Raw genomic sequence first — 16,876 nt, 5'->3', positions numbered from 1 at the left:
ACGTATGTTTTCAACCAAAAAATATTTTATTCTACTCATATTCTATGGTTTGATCGATAATGTCTAACTATTTGCCAAACTTTCAACGTTATCTAGAAAGATCAATTTTCTTTTAGATATGTCCTAAGTGCAATGTTGATTGTTTTTCTAAAGAAATTATTCCAAGTAATGCAAAAATCATAAGTGTAATTTTTATTTCATCTTTGAGACATAGAATTATATTTTCACGCACCTAATTTATGCACATCTAGTATATATTTTTCTATGTAATTTTCCATTGATTTAATACATTGATTATTTCATGATATTATTTAAATGATTTTCTATAAATTATTATAAAATTCATATATATATGTTTATCATTAGAAAAATAAATAGAGATAGTCACTTTGAGGAAAATTTTATAAAATATTCCCTTTCCTAACAACATCTACCATTTTTCTATTACTATGATCACATGCATCATTGATGAAATAATAATAAATATCACGAAATAAATCATAATTAAGATATTTTTTTAATGATAGGAATATAATCATTTTCCAAGTGAAAGAATCTTTTCAATGAATAGTTAATTATTATATTACTTAGGTTATTTTCCTAAGCGACAGTTCATATGCATTTTCATTAGAATGCGTATATAATCGTTTAAAGCCAAATAAAGTGATAAGCTTATAAAACATTAATTTTTTCCAAATTGAAGAGATGTTACCTCTCTTAGGTTTGTTGTAATGGGGGGTCTCACCAACTCCTACTATGTCATTTTCTACATCAGTCGCATTCCTTGCTTCCCTTATTTCAAATGGGTTTTTTGAATTTCTACGACCTCACGGAGCCATCACGGATATCGGGCGAACTCAATGTGGTAGTTCAAGGAGAGTTGGTTGTGGTCCAGAAAAATTTTGCTAGTGTTTTGCTTAGCGATATGGTCATATGGGGCGAAGGCGTAGCAGGGGGTAGAGAAAATGAAAATGAGGTAGAAGGGGGGGTATTTTCCTCTTTCAAGGCTCAAGCTTCAATGGATAAGAGAAGTATAGAAATTTTTCCATCATCAGGAGGTCTTCCTTCTTGCTTTTTTGGTGAAAGAGAGAGGGTGTATTTATAGGCATGAGAGGGAGCATGCAGTCTACTGATTCATTTGGCTACTTGTCAAGAGCCAATTGAGCTTTGTTAAATATTCATTTTGATTGCTTACTGGTTGAATGCTGGCATGGGAATGATTTTTAAATGCTTTCTCTCCCTCCAGGCATCAAAAACCTCATGTATTTTTGCCTATTTTTTTGAAAACGTCTTTTTTCTTTAAAACGACTTCTTGTGGTGGTTTTTGGCCTAGTTACTTCATGACTTATCTAGTATATAAAGTCATGTCATACTCTTTGATACTTAACTTACTCAATAGCATGCTCGTTCTTGCGTATTCTTCATCTACCAATTGAGGCTTTTGTGATTTGTCTTATGGTTATGAAATCAATGAGATCCTTGATGCATTAAATGGAATCGAAAATGCCAAATCAAATATAATGCGGGAAAATTTATATGATCAAATCATCGTAATATTATTTACAAGGCATCTTTGCTTTTTGTTGGCTGGGAACATTGAGGCACCTTCTCATGTCAGATTGTGGAATTGATTTAATGCGAGACTCGATATCAAGAAAATTACGTGCGGTCACTTATAAGATAGCTCGACGAGTAATTTTTAAAATGTCTCAAGCTCGAATTCCTTTCTTGATATGAAGTGATGTGGCGAGAATATTACACAAATCTAGCCTATTGGATTCCCAAACATATGGGTGATAATGTCACCACATCATAACAATAGGCTCCTCCTAGTAGCCAAACTACCACGGCCTCTAAAACGAGTTTCACTTGTGGCTTTAGGGATTACATACCCCAACCATCCCCATCTAAGCACACAAATCTCACACACATACATAGCAATTCCTCATACCATTCCCCAAAATATCCTAATGATGTCAATCAACAACTTAGATGGACACATGACACATTTACTTGCCCAATCAACGGAAAACCAAATGAATAAAACAATGAATACTTGAAGTCAAAATAAACATCAAAAAATAAAGGCATCCATACCTTCAATGTTTTGCTAACTTTACCTCCTCCTTCTCCTCTTCTTTTCCCCACTATAGAACCTATAATAGACACTCACACAATAGAGTTTTTTTGCTAACAATAGTACATAAATGTTTACAACTACCGCATTTAAACAGACATAAAAAATCATGCACAATAAGAACCTTGAATTGCTTAAAACCATGTGAGAATTTATTTTCATTGTGCAAGAAATATCCATTTTATGCATGAACCCCCATGACAACAAGCTCATTTCTCAAACCATTAACAAAGGAACAAAGATTCATAGTATCAAAGTAAGAAGACTCCATACCTTTGAGATAGAAGTAAATGGCTACTTCTTGTTCTTCACAAAATGCTCCACAAATCAGCAAGCTAAAGGGCTTTGAGCCTCTCTCTCTCTCTCTCTCTCTCTCTCTCTCTCTCTCTCTCTCTCTCTCTCTCTCTCTCTCTCTCTCTCTCTCTCTCTCTCTCTCTCTCTCTCTCTCTCTCTCTCTCTCTCTCTCTCTCTCTCTCTCTCTCTCTCTCTCTCTCTCTCTCTCTCTCTCTCTCTCTCTCTCTGTCTCTGTGTGTGTGCGCGTGTGCGTGTGTGTGTGTGTGTGTGTGACATGTGTTTTGATTTTTTGCAGTAATCAACTAGTAGACTAAATTTTGAGAAATTTGAGTAGATGTATTCTCATCAGCAAGTGTAGAATGGCATCAATAGAGTCACTTACAAGCACATTCAACATCATGCATGTTGAATTTGGTAATCTTATTTGCCCTAACCATCCTTCATCCTTTTTCATTGAAAAGAATTTATAGTTTTACTTTGCATCTTATGTTGTTCATCCTTCAATGAAAAGAATTTGCCGTTTTACTTTGCAACTTACATTGTTCTCCTAAATGCACAAGCATTTGAAAGATTGGAAAAGCTTCATTCACCTTATCTCAATTCATTGGTAAATTGGGATATTTTCGATGTTGAAACTATACAAGACTTCAAGTTGAAGTTCATTGAAGATATTAAAAGCTCTATGAAGATTGGGAGAATACCAAGGAGAGCTATTTTATCATGGTTTATCCCAATTCATGTCTTTGGATCAGTCTTTCAAGAAACCAGTTTGCAAAGAACAAAAACCTTGTGGTTAGGTAGGAAACTCTCATCGAGCACATTGGTTAGAATCTTTGAATCAAATTGGGAGTCAATGGAGAGAAACTAGACAAGGGTTGACTTGTTTCTTTATGAATATTTAGAGAACTTTATAAATATATCTTTCTAGTTTAGAAGATGGAAAAAGACTAAGTATGCATGATCATCTTTAGACTCTAGGAAAGCAATAAATCAATTAATAAAAACCATTAAGCATATATTGATTTTTCTTGATTACCAAAGATAATGCATTAACAAAAATTATTAAATATATATTGATTTTTCTTGATTACGAAAAGTTATATATCCATATTTTCCTTAAGCTTTGCCACCAACTAGTGTCTATTTTGATATTTTAGGAGATGCCCTAGCCTCTGACTTCTTCCTTGGCATCTCCATGAAAGTCCTTCTGGGGGAGGCCTTGGGTTTTATCTCCTTTTGGGGATCTCCTTTTGATGCCTTTTGAGGGGTCTTTAGTAGGGAGCTTGTCTTAGGCCTCCTTCTTTTTGGGGTATTTTCTAAAGCCTCATATTGTGTCCTTCTTGGGCTTTTCCTTTGGGCTACCCTCAATTGAGTTGCATGCCCTCATTGTTTCCCCTCCTGACCATTTTTTTGTGCACCCCTTAGCATTGTTTTCTTCATTTTGCTTCTGCTTCTTGTTAGGTGTTTTTTGATTTGCAATCTCCTCATCTCTAGTTATCCTCTTCCCCTTGCCTTTTCTAAAGGCTTGCTCTATTTTGGTAAAAATTGTCTTTTTGAAAACGATAAGCTTCTTGGGACTAGCTAGCTTTATGAAGGTATAAATGCTACAATGCACAAGATTCAATATCCTATTTTGTAAATGAGACAAGTAAATTATCTACTCACATGTATTCTTTTCTCTTCAAGCATGAACTTAGCCTCCAAAAATCTCCAATATTTGGTAACTCTTCAACCATAGGGAGTGATGTTTGATAAGTGAAAGAGGGACTTAAAGGCTATAGAGACAGTGGCATCCTTGTCCCTTTTCAAGAATGGGTACTTGTCCTCTCGTAAAGAAAATTCTCGTCTCGAAAACTTGTTATGAAAACATTTAGAAAACACCAACTTATGCTTTAAAAACATAAGAAGCTTAAAAAATTTTGCACTAAAAATTCAACACCAAAACCATGGAGTGAATTCATCAACTAGATTTTTATGAACCTTAGGTCCATGATGGCGCTACTCTAATATGATCTACATGGATACATGTAAACTAAGAGTGAAATTTAAGAAAGGTATTCAATTTCTACTTCTTATCCAGATGTTAGAAAAATATCAAGCATACCCCTCATGATATAGAAAAATAAAGATATTGTAGCTCATTAAGGCTCAAATTCTCTAGGATGAAGTCTATACTTGAAGCATTTGCCTTGGTAGAAATCAAGGGATCCACTATATGTACTTTTTTTTGCTTATCTAGTGGCAATCTCTATAGGAGACCAATAAAAGAATTCTAAGATTGAATGTGTGGGACATAAGGCGGCCCACAAACTAATCAAAATATATGGCACCATGCCTAAAACTTGTAACAATACAAAATAAATTCATGTAGTGCAAAAGTAAGTTCAAATAAGAACCTAGACCCTATGGCATGTAAAAGCCATTTGACAATGTCGGAATGCCTTCTTGCACACCCTAAGGTCCAAACCCAAAATTGATTGTGTGCTTACAACAAAATTCTAAAGTTTTCTAAGCAACCATGAACTAAGTTATAACCTAGGTTACAGTACAAAACTCCATGTTATCTTATGAGCTAAACAAAATACAAAGAATTATTACATGACATATAAGCATACTTAAATAGAACTAGAATTGTTTGGTCATTAATCTCCTTATCCTTCTTATGAAGAAATATGTGTACATTGGAGAAATGGTAAAGTAGCATGAGTTGCCACCAACTCCAACATCCATAAGCACATGTCCATGCATCTCATAGAAGTGCATAAATTGCATAAAAGATAGTCATTTTAGCTCACATATGACTTCAAAACATATGATGATAGTCAGTACTTTAAAACAAATATAGTAGCATGAGCCAAAATTTAATGCAAATGAGCTTAGGTCTAAGATACACGACAAACATAAGTCAAAATATGAAAATACTTTTATCTTTTTTGCAAGAATTTTGATGGTTTTAAGGCATACATAAGCTCAAAAATCCCATTCTAGTCGTTTTGAGTACAAACATGACCCCATTCCAAGCTTTGGAATGAAAGTTATGGCATGTTTTGTAGTGCAATGTGATCAGGACCCTAGGGTGCACAAAAGGTCCTTTCAGTAACTTCTCCAAGTAATTGGTGTCACTAAGATATAGAGGAAATAAGAGCTCATCTAGAAAGTTCACATGACCTAGCATAAAGAATCATCAATTTGACTAAGAAATTGTCAGCGATGAAAAGGAATTTTCAACTAACAATAAGTTCTTTTTTCTTTTTATAAAACTATACAAACTTATTGCTTTGATATTGCCAACAAGATCTTCTATGTACTATGCAATACATCTTATGTCATCTTCTCAAACACTTAGTGGAGATATTGATGACAAATACTTTTGAACCTGAAATCCAATTGTAAGAGGTTCCATTGCAAGTACCATCTATTGTTAAATTTTGATATTAATCTATTTAATGGAGTGATGCTCAGCATTTACATGTGGATTACAAATTTCTCATGTTTTTTTACTTAAGATTGTTGTATTTGTTCATATAGAACATTCACAGTTATATCAATATGCAGTGACAAGTCTTCAAACACGTTAATATTTTTTTAATCTATCATTGTTCACTCAAACCCTATGGCACACAGTAAGGCAATCTAATATTGTCAAATTACATCCCTTTGTGCTATAGGGTCAAGGTCAATTTCAAGCTAGTCTTATAATTTGACTTTTGTGGCTCATGTCCTATTTCACTATGTTTGAAATAACATGTGCATATCATACCAAAATTGGATGGGACTTTACCAACATTGTAAGATAATAGAATAAAAGATTTAGAGTAAGTTTCAAGTGTAAAATTTTTTTCTATAGAATTTATATTTTTAAAAGTGCATGAAAATTTATCAAAACAACACTCTACAATGCTATTTGGAGCTCTTAAAAAAGTTGATAGTATTTACTTGATTGCATGTCTTAATGGGAATACATACTATACATATCAAAATATTTTTCATGAAAATTTCAAGCCCGATAAAATGTTTTTTAAGATGCCTTTGATTAGAAATACTACATATTTTTTATTTTCTATGAAAATGGTCTATGGACATATAAATATGCACTTCCCTAGCTTATTTTGACCCTTTCTATTTTTTTTTAACTACTATCTTGTGTAGATCACATTTTTTAAAATAATTTCTTATTAATCTTTCTCATTGATGAGAAATATAACTTTTTGTAAGGAGTCTAAATTGCCATAAAATTAGCCTTTTTGCTACAAGACTAGTGTTAGACTTTGGTTGTTTACTCTATTTAATGCTTTTTTTTCCAATTTAAATAGAAATGTAGGTCCTAGAAGAGAATAAGATAGCAACCACAACATTTCGTCATGGGGAGCCTATAGAGGATTGAGACATTGAATACAATATAGGAGTTGATATAGAAACCTCAAAGTATCATAGAGGTCAAGCGTATTCCAGAAGGAATTGTTAGTAAAGAGCAATCTTTAATCAAGTTTTCATTTATGTAGAAGCCTCAAAGGGCCCTATCATATATGTCAATCATATTGAAGAAGAAATTGTCTATAAAGAGAAATCTCTACCCAAATCATATTTCTCCTTTATAAAGTTGGACAAACTTCTTACTTTGATCATTTAGCAAAATCTTCAATATAATATTCATCATATAGCATATAATCTTGTCAAAGCATGTTGTACATTCATGAGGAGTTCTAAAGCTTCAAGAAAATGGTGGAGATTGAAAATTTCGGTTACAAGATCCAAGACTTTAATTTTCACTTGTTCAATAGGTACTAGTTTTTTATGACTATCATTTCCTAGCTAATTTTGGTAGCAGAAGGGCTAAGATTGATGTGGATTTGCACTTTCCCATTATTTTGCAAGGCTTAATCTAAACCTTTTTAAGGTTTATTATGCTAAGAATTTGATGATCCCATCTTGTCATTATATATACTTAAAATAGATACCTCATGCATAACACAAAATATGATGCCTTCCTAGAAGGAAACAAAAAAGGATGACAAAAGTGAAAATAGCAAAAAGAGAGCCCATGGCTCTTTGATTGCACTCTCTACAAAGGGAGATGACTAACATCACATGTATTGTACAAACTCCCATGACACTTATGAGAAGCTTAGTATTGAGTAACATTTGGATCTTATTCTATATTTTCTTAATCTTTTGTTGCACGCTTTTAGTAGTATGATGCCATGCCTTTCCATTATTAAAAAAAGATATCCTTTATTGTAGTAGATTTCTCCATGTCTAGGGTGTCCCATGCTGATAATCCCTTATTTATCAACAAAGGATATTCTATGCCTTAATCAAATGGTGCTACACAAGAAAGGACCATATTAGGAGTTGTATAAGAGAAACTGTAAAACTTATGAGGTCAAGTGAAAAGATATATTGTTTATCAAATAAATATGATATCCTTTTATCCAAGCCTTTACTATTGTATCTACCATAATAATTAAATATTTGTTTATTAGTACCTCAAACTATTGCAAATGCAATTATAAATTGCTCTAACTATTTCAAATTATACCTTTGACAATTTTCTCACTTCTTGCACTCTAAATGATATCCCAAGCTTCTTCCAATAGTGCGTACAAATGCACTGAAAGAGAAAGAGAAATACTAAGAGAAGAAAGAAGAAAAAGATCAACACTTAAAATAATCAAATGTTAGTTTATTGGGACCTCTACAACTACTCCAAATGTAAACATAAAGAAAAAGTATACTCCTAATATTCCAAACAATGCCTTAATGAGTTTCTTACTTCTTAAAATCAAAATAATACATCAAGCTTCATCTAATGGTGGATACAAATATATGAGAAAGAGAAATGTTGAGGAGAGAAAGAGAAGTGATGCATTATGCTTCATGCAATGACATAGAAGCATCATGAGGAGCAAAGTTTCTTACCTCTCAATCCAACTAACATGCCAAGCTTCTTTCAATTGTACATACGAAACAACAAAAAGAGCAAATGTGATAGAAAGAAGAAAGACAAAAGTATTCAAAAAGTATGTTTATGAATTCTTAAACTAAAGCAAGTGAAAACACAATGAAAAACTTTTGTATTGGCATTCTAGTCACCTTGACAAGATTTTATCTTCTTTCAATCCAACTAAAATGCAAGCATACAAATACATAAAAAGAACAAGAGTAATGGGTCCCTAATAAAAATTTAAAAAAGACAAACAAAGAGGCCTATAGCAATGGGAAAATCTTTATAAACGCTTTCAAATGTAAATGCAATTTCAAGAGCTTAATGGCACCAACTTGCTGCTTTCTTTTCTTCCTTAGTACTAACTTCTTCTCTAGCATCAAATTAATAAGGATCATGTAACACTCTTCTTCCTTGGTACCAATTAAGCAACTTCTCTAACATAAACTTTAAACAAGAATCACGTATAAGAAGATTGTTTAGGGTGTATAGATTTCGAGGAAAATTGAAAAAGAGAGAGAGAGAGAGAGAGAGAGAGAGAGAGAGTTCAATCGTCTTCTAACTCCACATATTGAAGTGGAAAGTAGATATTAATGCTAAGTCTCATACTCAACATGTTGCCCTTATCCTCTAGAGGCTAAGTCAAGGTTTTTTGGTGGTTATTAGGACAATAATCTTCACTTTTAAGCATAGCTACTCTTTTTCTCCAAGGGAGGAATCAAGGAACCAACAGTGTTGATGGAAGGCTCAAATACAAGTTACCTTAGATGGGACAAAGACTGAGATACCTCATGCTTATATTCTGATAAGATGAATAATGCAGCAAAGGAAGAACATGGCCTTATGTAAAAGGCAAGCATATAATATTAATGATGATCTGACATTTGCACAACTGCTGATGAGGATTAACTGGTTTTGAAATTGCTCAAATATTTTAGATAATTAGAACTTCCAAAGATGCAATAAATTCTGTACACAATGTCACATTCACCTACATGTGTTCGCAGAACATGATTTGTCCAACTTTTCAGCAGAACATCAATCGTCTTAAAAGCTGGGATCTAAAAGCTAAAGCTTAATTTTCTAATGTCACATACTCCCATAAACCACCTCTACAATATCACTGCCATGTTTTACTGGAATGGATCTGCCATACCTACCTGCTAGCAGAGATCGCATGAGTTGCACGCTTCTTTGGAATACAGGTTAAGAGGAAACACAAGTTTGCCACAAGAAAGCAAGACTACCCCAATACTCAAGAGGATCTTGATTATAGAAATGACTAACTCCTAACTCTTAGTTGTCTCTTTAACTTCCACAGACTACCTTGAACCATTTTCAATACATGTCAAGGGGAAATACAAATAGAGGAAACACATGTTTGCCACAAGAAAGCAAGACTACCCCAATTGGCTGTCTCTTTAACTTCCACATACTACGTTGCACCATTTTCAATACATGTCAAGGGGAAATACAAATCCACCACAAGAGAACAAGTTCTATGAGATGCCTAGATTCTCGAGGTCATAGCATAGGCATGATTTGAGCAAGTGATGGATTCCTCTAAAACAAGGATAAAAACAGTTGCAAGTTTGACCAGTAGAGACTCACATGCTTCATGAATCTTTACAATATCCCTCTCCCCCATAATTTAGTTGATTTTTACCTCAAACCTGACTGCAAACCATTGGTATCTGGCATTCAAAAAGACAATTTGCTAGGTCACCCTGATACTCCTGTCAGGCTTGATATAATCCACAAATTACACTACTCAGTATTGTTACACAGAGACAGAGGTCTATGAACCTGATATTCTCATCTGATATTGCATCAAGATTATGCATTCTAGTGTTCTAAGGGTTGCATAGGCACAAGCCACAACTATTCAACAAGCATATTTCAAGTGAAACCTCCACCTTGACTTAAAGTTTGATCTCCCAACAAAAATATAGCCTGCAACTCCATTTTCCATTGCGATACTCCCACGCAACAGTGCCTTATGCGTTTGAGAGAGGGAGAATTTATATCACAACAGAGAGGGATAGATTTATGTCATAACAGAGAAGGCTGGTAAGAAGAGACCCCAAGGTTCGTCACCTTAATCATGCAGTGACTGAAGGGATTGAAGAGTAGGTATATAGGTTCAGATATCAGCCCTACAATAAAGCATTAACAATAAAGCACTTGACACTCTCTCCAGCAGTTGGATCAGCTTGGCATTTTATGTAAGCACAATGTTATACATGACACTAATCACATTACAGCTCTGCCATATTAAAAACCCCTTAACATGCAGTGGCCAAAGGGATTGAAGAGTGGATGTATAGGTTCAGATATCAGCCCAACAATAAAGTATTTACAAGAAACTGAACAGAGAAAGAGATTAACTTGCGCAATGGGAAGCACTTGACAAACTCTCAGGCAGTTCTAATCACTTTTCATATGCAGAATAGTACACATGACACACTGATTACATTAAAGCTCTGCCATATTAAAAACACTAATAAACTACCACAGCTCATATGCACAACAAGGCTACAAGGTAAAGTAACATAATCCATAGCAACATATCATTAACAACATACAGAGCCAACAAGATGTGCTTGAGAAGAAAAGATGACACAAGCAAATGATAAGTGGCTTAGGATGCCCATATTCCATATTCCAACTCAATCTTTAGGACCAAATGAATTAAAATCCAGAGAATCTGCGATTATCCCAAAACGCCATAAATCCAAAGTCCCAATATCTCTTCACAAGTTAAAACAATTGACTTCCATATTGCCAGCCCTTAATCATTTGACGAGTACACAGGCATAATATGAGTCTTAAGGCTTTCTTTGAAGCATTTTATGTATTGTTTGTTGCCATGATAACCTTCTTTGTGAAGCATTTTCATGTCTTAAGTTTTGCCAATTGATATCTCAAAATTCAACTCAAAGTTGCGGCATATTTATCCCCCCAAAAAAAAAGTATGAACTCCAATAGGCATGCCAGCTGTAGGATATACTGTACTGCTTTTCATATGAGCACTAAGGTTTTGATTTCCTCTTTAATACATAACCACCACTTTCAATACAAGTAACTACACGCAGAATATTGATTATCCACAGGCAGCATAGCTTACAAGTCTTGCAAAATCCATAGAACTCCCCCAAAGTCATAAATCAAATAAGGTATTCTTAGATTTAAAGCTGGCTTCAATTCACAAGTTGGAAACTTTCCCTTCCCTCTGAAGCATATAAAGAGCCAGTCACAAAAATTAAGATACGGTACCCTCTAAGTCATGCAAAATTTCAAGAGGGATACAAGTACAGGTTCGATTCTTGTCAGACCTTGGTCGTACTCCTCCACCTAATGTCTTAAAATAAACGTACATCATGTTTCCCTCCTGACTCTTCTGTGACGAGCTGCACCTGCACCTTCTCCCTCCTTTTCTATCTCACCAGAACCTTCACCTTCATTCTGTGCCTCTTTACTTTCTTCAGTTGCATCATCAGTAGAAGGACGATCCTCTTTCTTGGCCAGTCCCACAGGATCCTGAGATAAATCAAAACCATATTGACAGGTGTAAAAGACATATATAGCATAACATAGTCAAAAACACTGAAATTTTTAACAAGCCAGTAAATTTCACTTACTGCCTCTGTCCGGGGAGCAGTCCTACAAAGTAGCTTGTAAATAACAAACAAGACAAACAGAAGAGCCGTAGAGAGCACTCCAAGAATCGCATTTGAGAGTTTCTCACCCTTTTCAATAATATCCTAGCAGAAAATAGCACCATCTCACCGTATTAAATTGATTTCAAAAAATTTAAGGAAGACACAGATGTGTACCGACCAGGAATATCAACAAGCAATCATAGCAAAATCCTTACAACAAGTTGAGGTTTGTAGGAGGCCAAAAATGGAGCATCCGCAACAGTATGCAAAGAATCAAATACTTTTTTCTGGAATAAGTATATCATACAGAAAAGTTAACCCCCAATAATCAAATGAACCTCTCAATACACAGACATTATTAAGAATCTTCAAGTGCCAGGAGATATTTACCTTCAGTGTGTCCAAAGCACTGGATTCAATTACTGGAGTAGCTTTTTCCTCTACCTTCTTCTCTGCTTCATATTTGACCTTCCATGTATTATCCCTATATTCTGCAGCCTCATCTTCATTGGTTGTAATCAGAATGTTATCAAACAGGATTCCATCCTGCATGGTCCAGATCTCAATGCCGATTGCAGCAATAGGCTCCAAATTGGGATGTTCAAGTTCAAAATAGTCAGGATTGGGAATTTGCTGTGGCTTCCAAATGCCCTTGTAGTTTGGATTATCAATCATCGGGGCATACCATTTTCCCTTGTAGGCAGGATTATTCTTGGTGGGCCTGGTCCATTCACCACAACCAGGGGCTTCCTCACACTTTGGGTTTGGTATTTTAGGAGCCTCCCATTCACCATCCTCGTCATCATCCCAATCATCAGGCTTCACAGCCTCTGGATCCTCTATTTCTTCCGGCTCATCATCAAGCCATCCCTCAGGTTTCACAGCATCCAGATCTTCAATCTCCCTGGGAGCATCCTCATCCCAATCATCAGGTTTTGTGGCATCAGGATCAGGAATTTTGGCTCTCTCATCCCAATCCTCAGGTTTTTTATCATCAGGATCAGGGATAGTTTTTGCAGGGACAACAGGAGGCTCAAAATCAGAAGATAGAAGATTAGCTGTTTTTTTCTCTTCCCCATCTACAAGGATTTTCAATGTGTTGTCAGGGTAAATGATAGCTGAGTAAACATGAGAAGATTTATCTGAAAGGGGAGCTGGTGGGTGCTTCAAATGATGCTCTACATAGGCCCCTGTCATTGGATTCTTATGACGGAAAATAAAATGAATCTTGTTTGTTGCCCCACATTTATCAGGTCCAAACATGATGGAGTAGGGTGCCTCATTATCAAAATTTTTTGGAGCCCACCCTGCCTCCTGAGGAAGTAAGAATTTCAAATAAGCACCACCACATTCCAGTCCATTCTGCAACCGAAGATCATATTGCAACACAACAGTGTTCTTTGTCAATTCCACTGGTTCTGAAATACCTATTGCAATACCATACTTCTTTGCCTTCTCACTGACAAGAAGTCCATGATCATTATGACCTTCACTTTTCTCATGCTTCCATTTACCTGTAACCAGATAATACTTCTCAAGCAGGATTAAAAATGCGTTTATGCAGTCAAAAAATGATTAAAATGTAGAACCAAAAAAGGCATTTAGTTCAATAGCCCTGGAACAAAAGGATAATTTGTCAAGCCACACCATATTTGATCCAAAGACAGCCTGGGCTGGTTCATACATGGCTAGACCAGCCTAGCCACCAAAATACATGCTTGCCAAAGCCCCAGCTATCGGCAAGCACAAATAAAGCCTTAGCCAGGCATCAAAATCAATTAAAAACTTTCCATTTGAAGAAGTAGTCACTTTCAGAAATACTGCAACCCTTTCTCACAAGCCTCGGAACCAACGGAAAAGGATAGATCATCCCTAAGTCATCACCTTTGTACTCATCCTTCTCTGAGACGATCCAGCGCCCATCCCATCCTTCTTCAAATGACTCGTAGAAGACCTGCTTCCAAACAGATACGAGACTGAGAAAAGGAAAAGCATGTGACCGCCTTAAAGTTGTTACAAGAGAGGAGTTATGTGATGATAACATCGGATTAAGACAACAAATGGATATTAAAATACAAATGGCTGCAAATCCATTTTACAAATTCAAGGCCCGCTTATGCTGTTCGACTTTAGAACTCCATAGCACCTGCAATTCGTGAGAAGTTCCTGAAGTAGATCCTACATCTTCAAATATTAAGCAGAACAACAGATGGTTCAAGAGGAAATTATGTGGTAAAGCCGATAAAATGCGAACTAGATGAGAAGGCTTAGCAATGTCCGAGAAACGGAGATTCAGCCACCGAATAGCAGAGTATCGCCTGAGGGAAACAATTCTAGGTGACCAGCTCTTCCCTCATCAACAAGAGGGTGAAGCTACATCGAAGCAATAGAAAGGCTGGCATGGCCACCAGATCGGAGCTACATGGCATCAAATTAGGACATAGCAAACACATGCACACATTATCCAATCCAATGGTGCAACCATTGCAAGCTGCTATGGCTTCTCCATCCATGATGACAGACGTTAGATCTAGGGGACACGATGGATCCCAATAGCTGCATGGCATTCAAAACTGGCTTCAAAACTCGCTATTGCGTGCAAGCAAGCCCTGAATAAAGCAGGCCGCCCTAGCTGCCAGAGCGATCTTCCAAGGCAAAATGTAAGATCGATAGAGGTCTGCATTCGATTATATCGTTTCCATTTTTCCAGAAATTAAAAAGATCCACACCTAAAACAGGATCCAGCAACAGGGAGAGAGGAGACCGTACCGGGGCGCAAAGAGCCGACGAGATAAGGCCGATGAAGATGCAAACGCAGGCGAGAGTCCTCGACAGCGCCATAGCTAGGGTTTCAACAAACACTCATGTCTAAGTGTTTAGTAACTGGAGACAGGAAGACTTGATTTAACCAGGGTTAGAAGGTCAACGAGTCAACATTGCAGAACATCTGTTTAGATTCGAAGAACATTGGTGTAAACTGCCCTTAGCTGGGGTGGGTTTTTCCGTCGTCCAGGACTAACGGCTGATATACACTAGTCAAGATGGCCACGACAGCCATCAACAATCACAAGAAGTTTTAGACAAATTCCCAATGTAATTTCCATATTCTCAATTGCCACAATAACGTGAGCTTCTACTTGGGAGGCAACGCCTACCTAGTTACGTGCACTTGGGGGCAAGGGGCTACCAACTTACATACCTAGCTGGGTGTGGATTGGGAGGATAAGGTTTCCGGCTCAAGGTAGGGGTCCACATACCTAGCTAGGTGTGATTGGGGGCATAAGGTTGTCAGCTCGATGTGGGGGTTGGCAGCCCCTTGCCCCCAATCGCACCTAGCTAGGTAGGTGGTGCTTCCTAAGAAGAAGCTCATGATGTTGAACGCTACATAAAAAAGCAAGGGAAAAGAGCCCCCTTTTCACACATGGGAAAATCTCAAAAATTCTTGCAAGTAAGGAGCCCCGATTTTCACACAAGTCGAACTAATTGAGGATTGGAAACATTCTGCGTTAAAATTTTGCAAAAAAACTATTGGTCAACTGGTTAGCTCAAGGCTCTTTTTGTTCAAATGACATGGGTCATCTTCGTAAGGTGTTGGGTGCAAAAGACAAGCCAAACTATTTTCTCTTGTGGCCCTTGCACATGATGAACCATGGTTTGAGTGAATAGTTAAACGTTTGAACCACCACAATTGCTTACCAACACACATGATATTAGGGTGAAAAGTGGATATCACGATCCACTATGGTGACTCATGTACGAAGGCTATCAAACAAACACCTTTCTAAAGCTGCCAACACTTAGCACATCAACATCATACCGTTAAAACATTGAATTATATAGACTACCGTGTAACCCCCACAAGAGCTGCTCTACAAATAAGCAAATGTAATTGCAAGGTCCTAAGGCTAAGTTGTCAAATCTAGTATTCACAAAAAGCTAAAGGAAGAGTTTTTCGAACAAATCTCCTCCTCCTAACTCAAAATGCAATATACAAAGAAGGGGGCATCCAGTTGTTAAAGAGTATGTAGCTCTGCAATCATCACTACTTTTACGTACTCCAGATGTCATGAAAGAAGAAATCCACTTTTTCATTTAGCACAATCATTCATCTGGATGTGTGAGCATCCAACTTAGGTTGGAAGTGAGTGGATAGTGTCCAAAGGGAGAGCATGAGAATGAGAGCTTGACTTTTTGGCAAGACTTCTATTTAAATTGCCCTTCTCATGTCACAAAAATTAGTTATTGGGTTATATTTATTGTTTTCTTTTGGAGAGGTTTAGTCCTTAGGCTCTTCATAAAAACCTGAATTGCATTGGTCTATTCCCCTAGAGTAACATCTCAAGTAAATTGCATAAGCAATGTGGGGGTTACCATTACTCAAGTATTGCAAATAGTGGTTGCTCTTTTTTTTTTGGTGACCAAGTAGTCTTTGAGTATGTTGAGGTTAGGTTACGTGTGTTGTAAATGATTGCTTTGTAGTTAACTTTACTTTTCTACATGTTATGGTCAACATTACTCATGTCATTTTGTTACACTCATTCACATGCTCTTTTTCTAGATATATTGCTTGCTTAAATGATTTGAAGTTTCAATTGTTTTGAGTAAAGATGATAGTATGATGCTAACTAATTGTGAGATCGAAGCATCACCATCATCTTTATTATTTTGATGATGGGGTGACTACTTTCACGAGGATTTACTTATGAGGATATGAGGTGCCATCACTCATCATCATAAGATGCATGTATATTGAGGAAATCTTAGCAGAATAACACTCATTAGATTATAGTACATCCCAAGAAAATCGAGAGCCAACCCTTGTCAAATCTCTTTATGGTA

At 36.3% G+C, this 16,876-nt stretch overlaps 1 protein-coding gene across 1 annotated transcript; it reads right to left on the bottom strand.

Moving 5' to 3' along the window:
• Positions 1–11,496: 11,496 nt before the first annotated feature.
• LOC148031217 (calnexin homolog 2-like) lies at positions 11,497–14,961 on the bottom strand. Its single transcript, XM_087684751.1, has 6 exons — positions 14,807–14,961; positions 13,922–13,991; positions 12,428–13,551; positions 12,253–12,324; positions 12,017–12,139; positions 11,497–11,915 (listed from the first exon to the last, which is right to left on the bottom strand). Exons 1-6 carry the CDS (start codon positions 14,876–14,878, stop codon positions 11,754–11,756), a joined length of 1,623 nt encoding a protein of 540 aa, XP_087540877.1. The 5' UTR covers positions 14,879–14,961; the 3' UTR covers positions 11,497–11,753.
• Between the last annotated feature and the right edge of the window lie 1,915 nt (positions 14,962–16,876).

Source organism: Lygodium microphyllum, chromosome 9 (genome assembly GCF_053477565.2).
Source record: "Lygodium microphyllum isolate KBCC chromosome 9, Lygodium_microphyllum_v1.1.10, whole genome shotgun sequence".
NCBI classification, from domain to species: Eukaryota; Viridiplantae; Streptophyta; class Polypodiopsida; order Schizaeales; family Lygodiaceae; genus Lygodium; species Lygodium microphyllum.
The sequence above is the reverse complement of the archived record's forward strand: the minus strand, read 5'-3'. Positions and strand labels throughout refer to the sequence as shown.

What these genes read in the sequence shown, in the direction of transcription:
- LOC148031217 (XM_087684751.1), bottom strand. Translation starts at nt 14,878, where the DNA reads ATGGCGCTGTCGAGGACTCTCGCCTGCGTTTGCATCTTCATCGGCCTT. An exon ending in GTGCTTTGGACACACTGAAG is followed by an intron (nt 12,325 to 12,427) that starts GTAAATATCTCC and finishes TACTTATTCCAG; the next exon opens with AAAAAAGTATTTGATTCTTT. An exon ending in CTGCTCCCCGGACAGAGGCA is followed by an intron (nt 11,916 to 12,016) that starts GTAAGTGAAATT and finishes GATTTATCTCAG; the next exon opens with GATCCTGTGGGACTGGCCAA.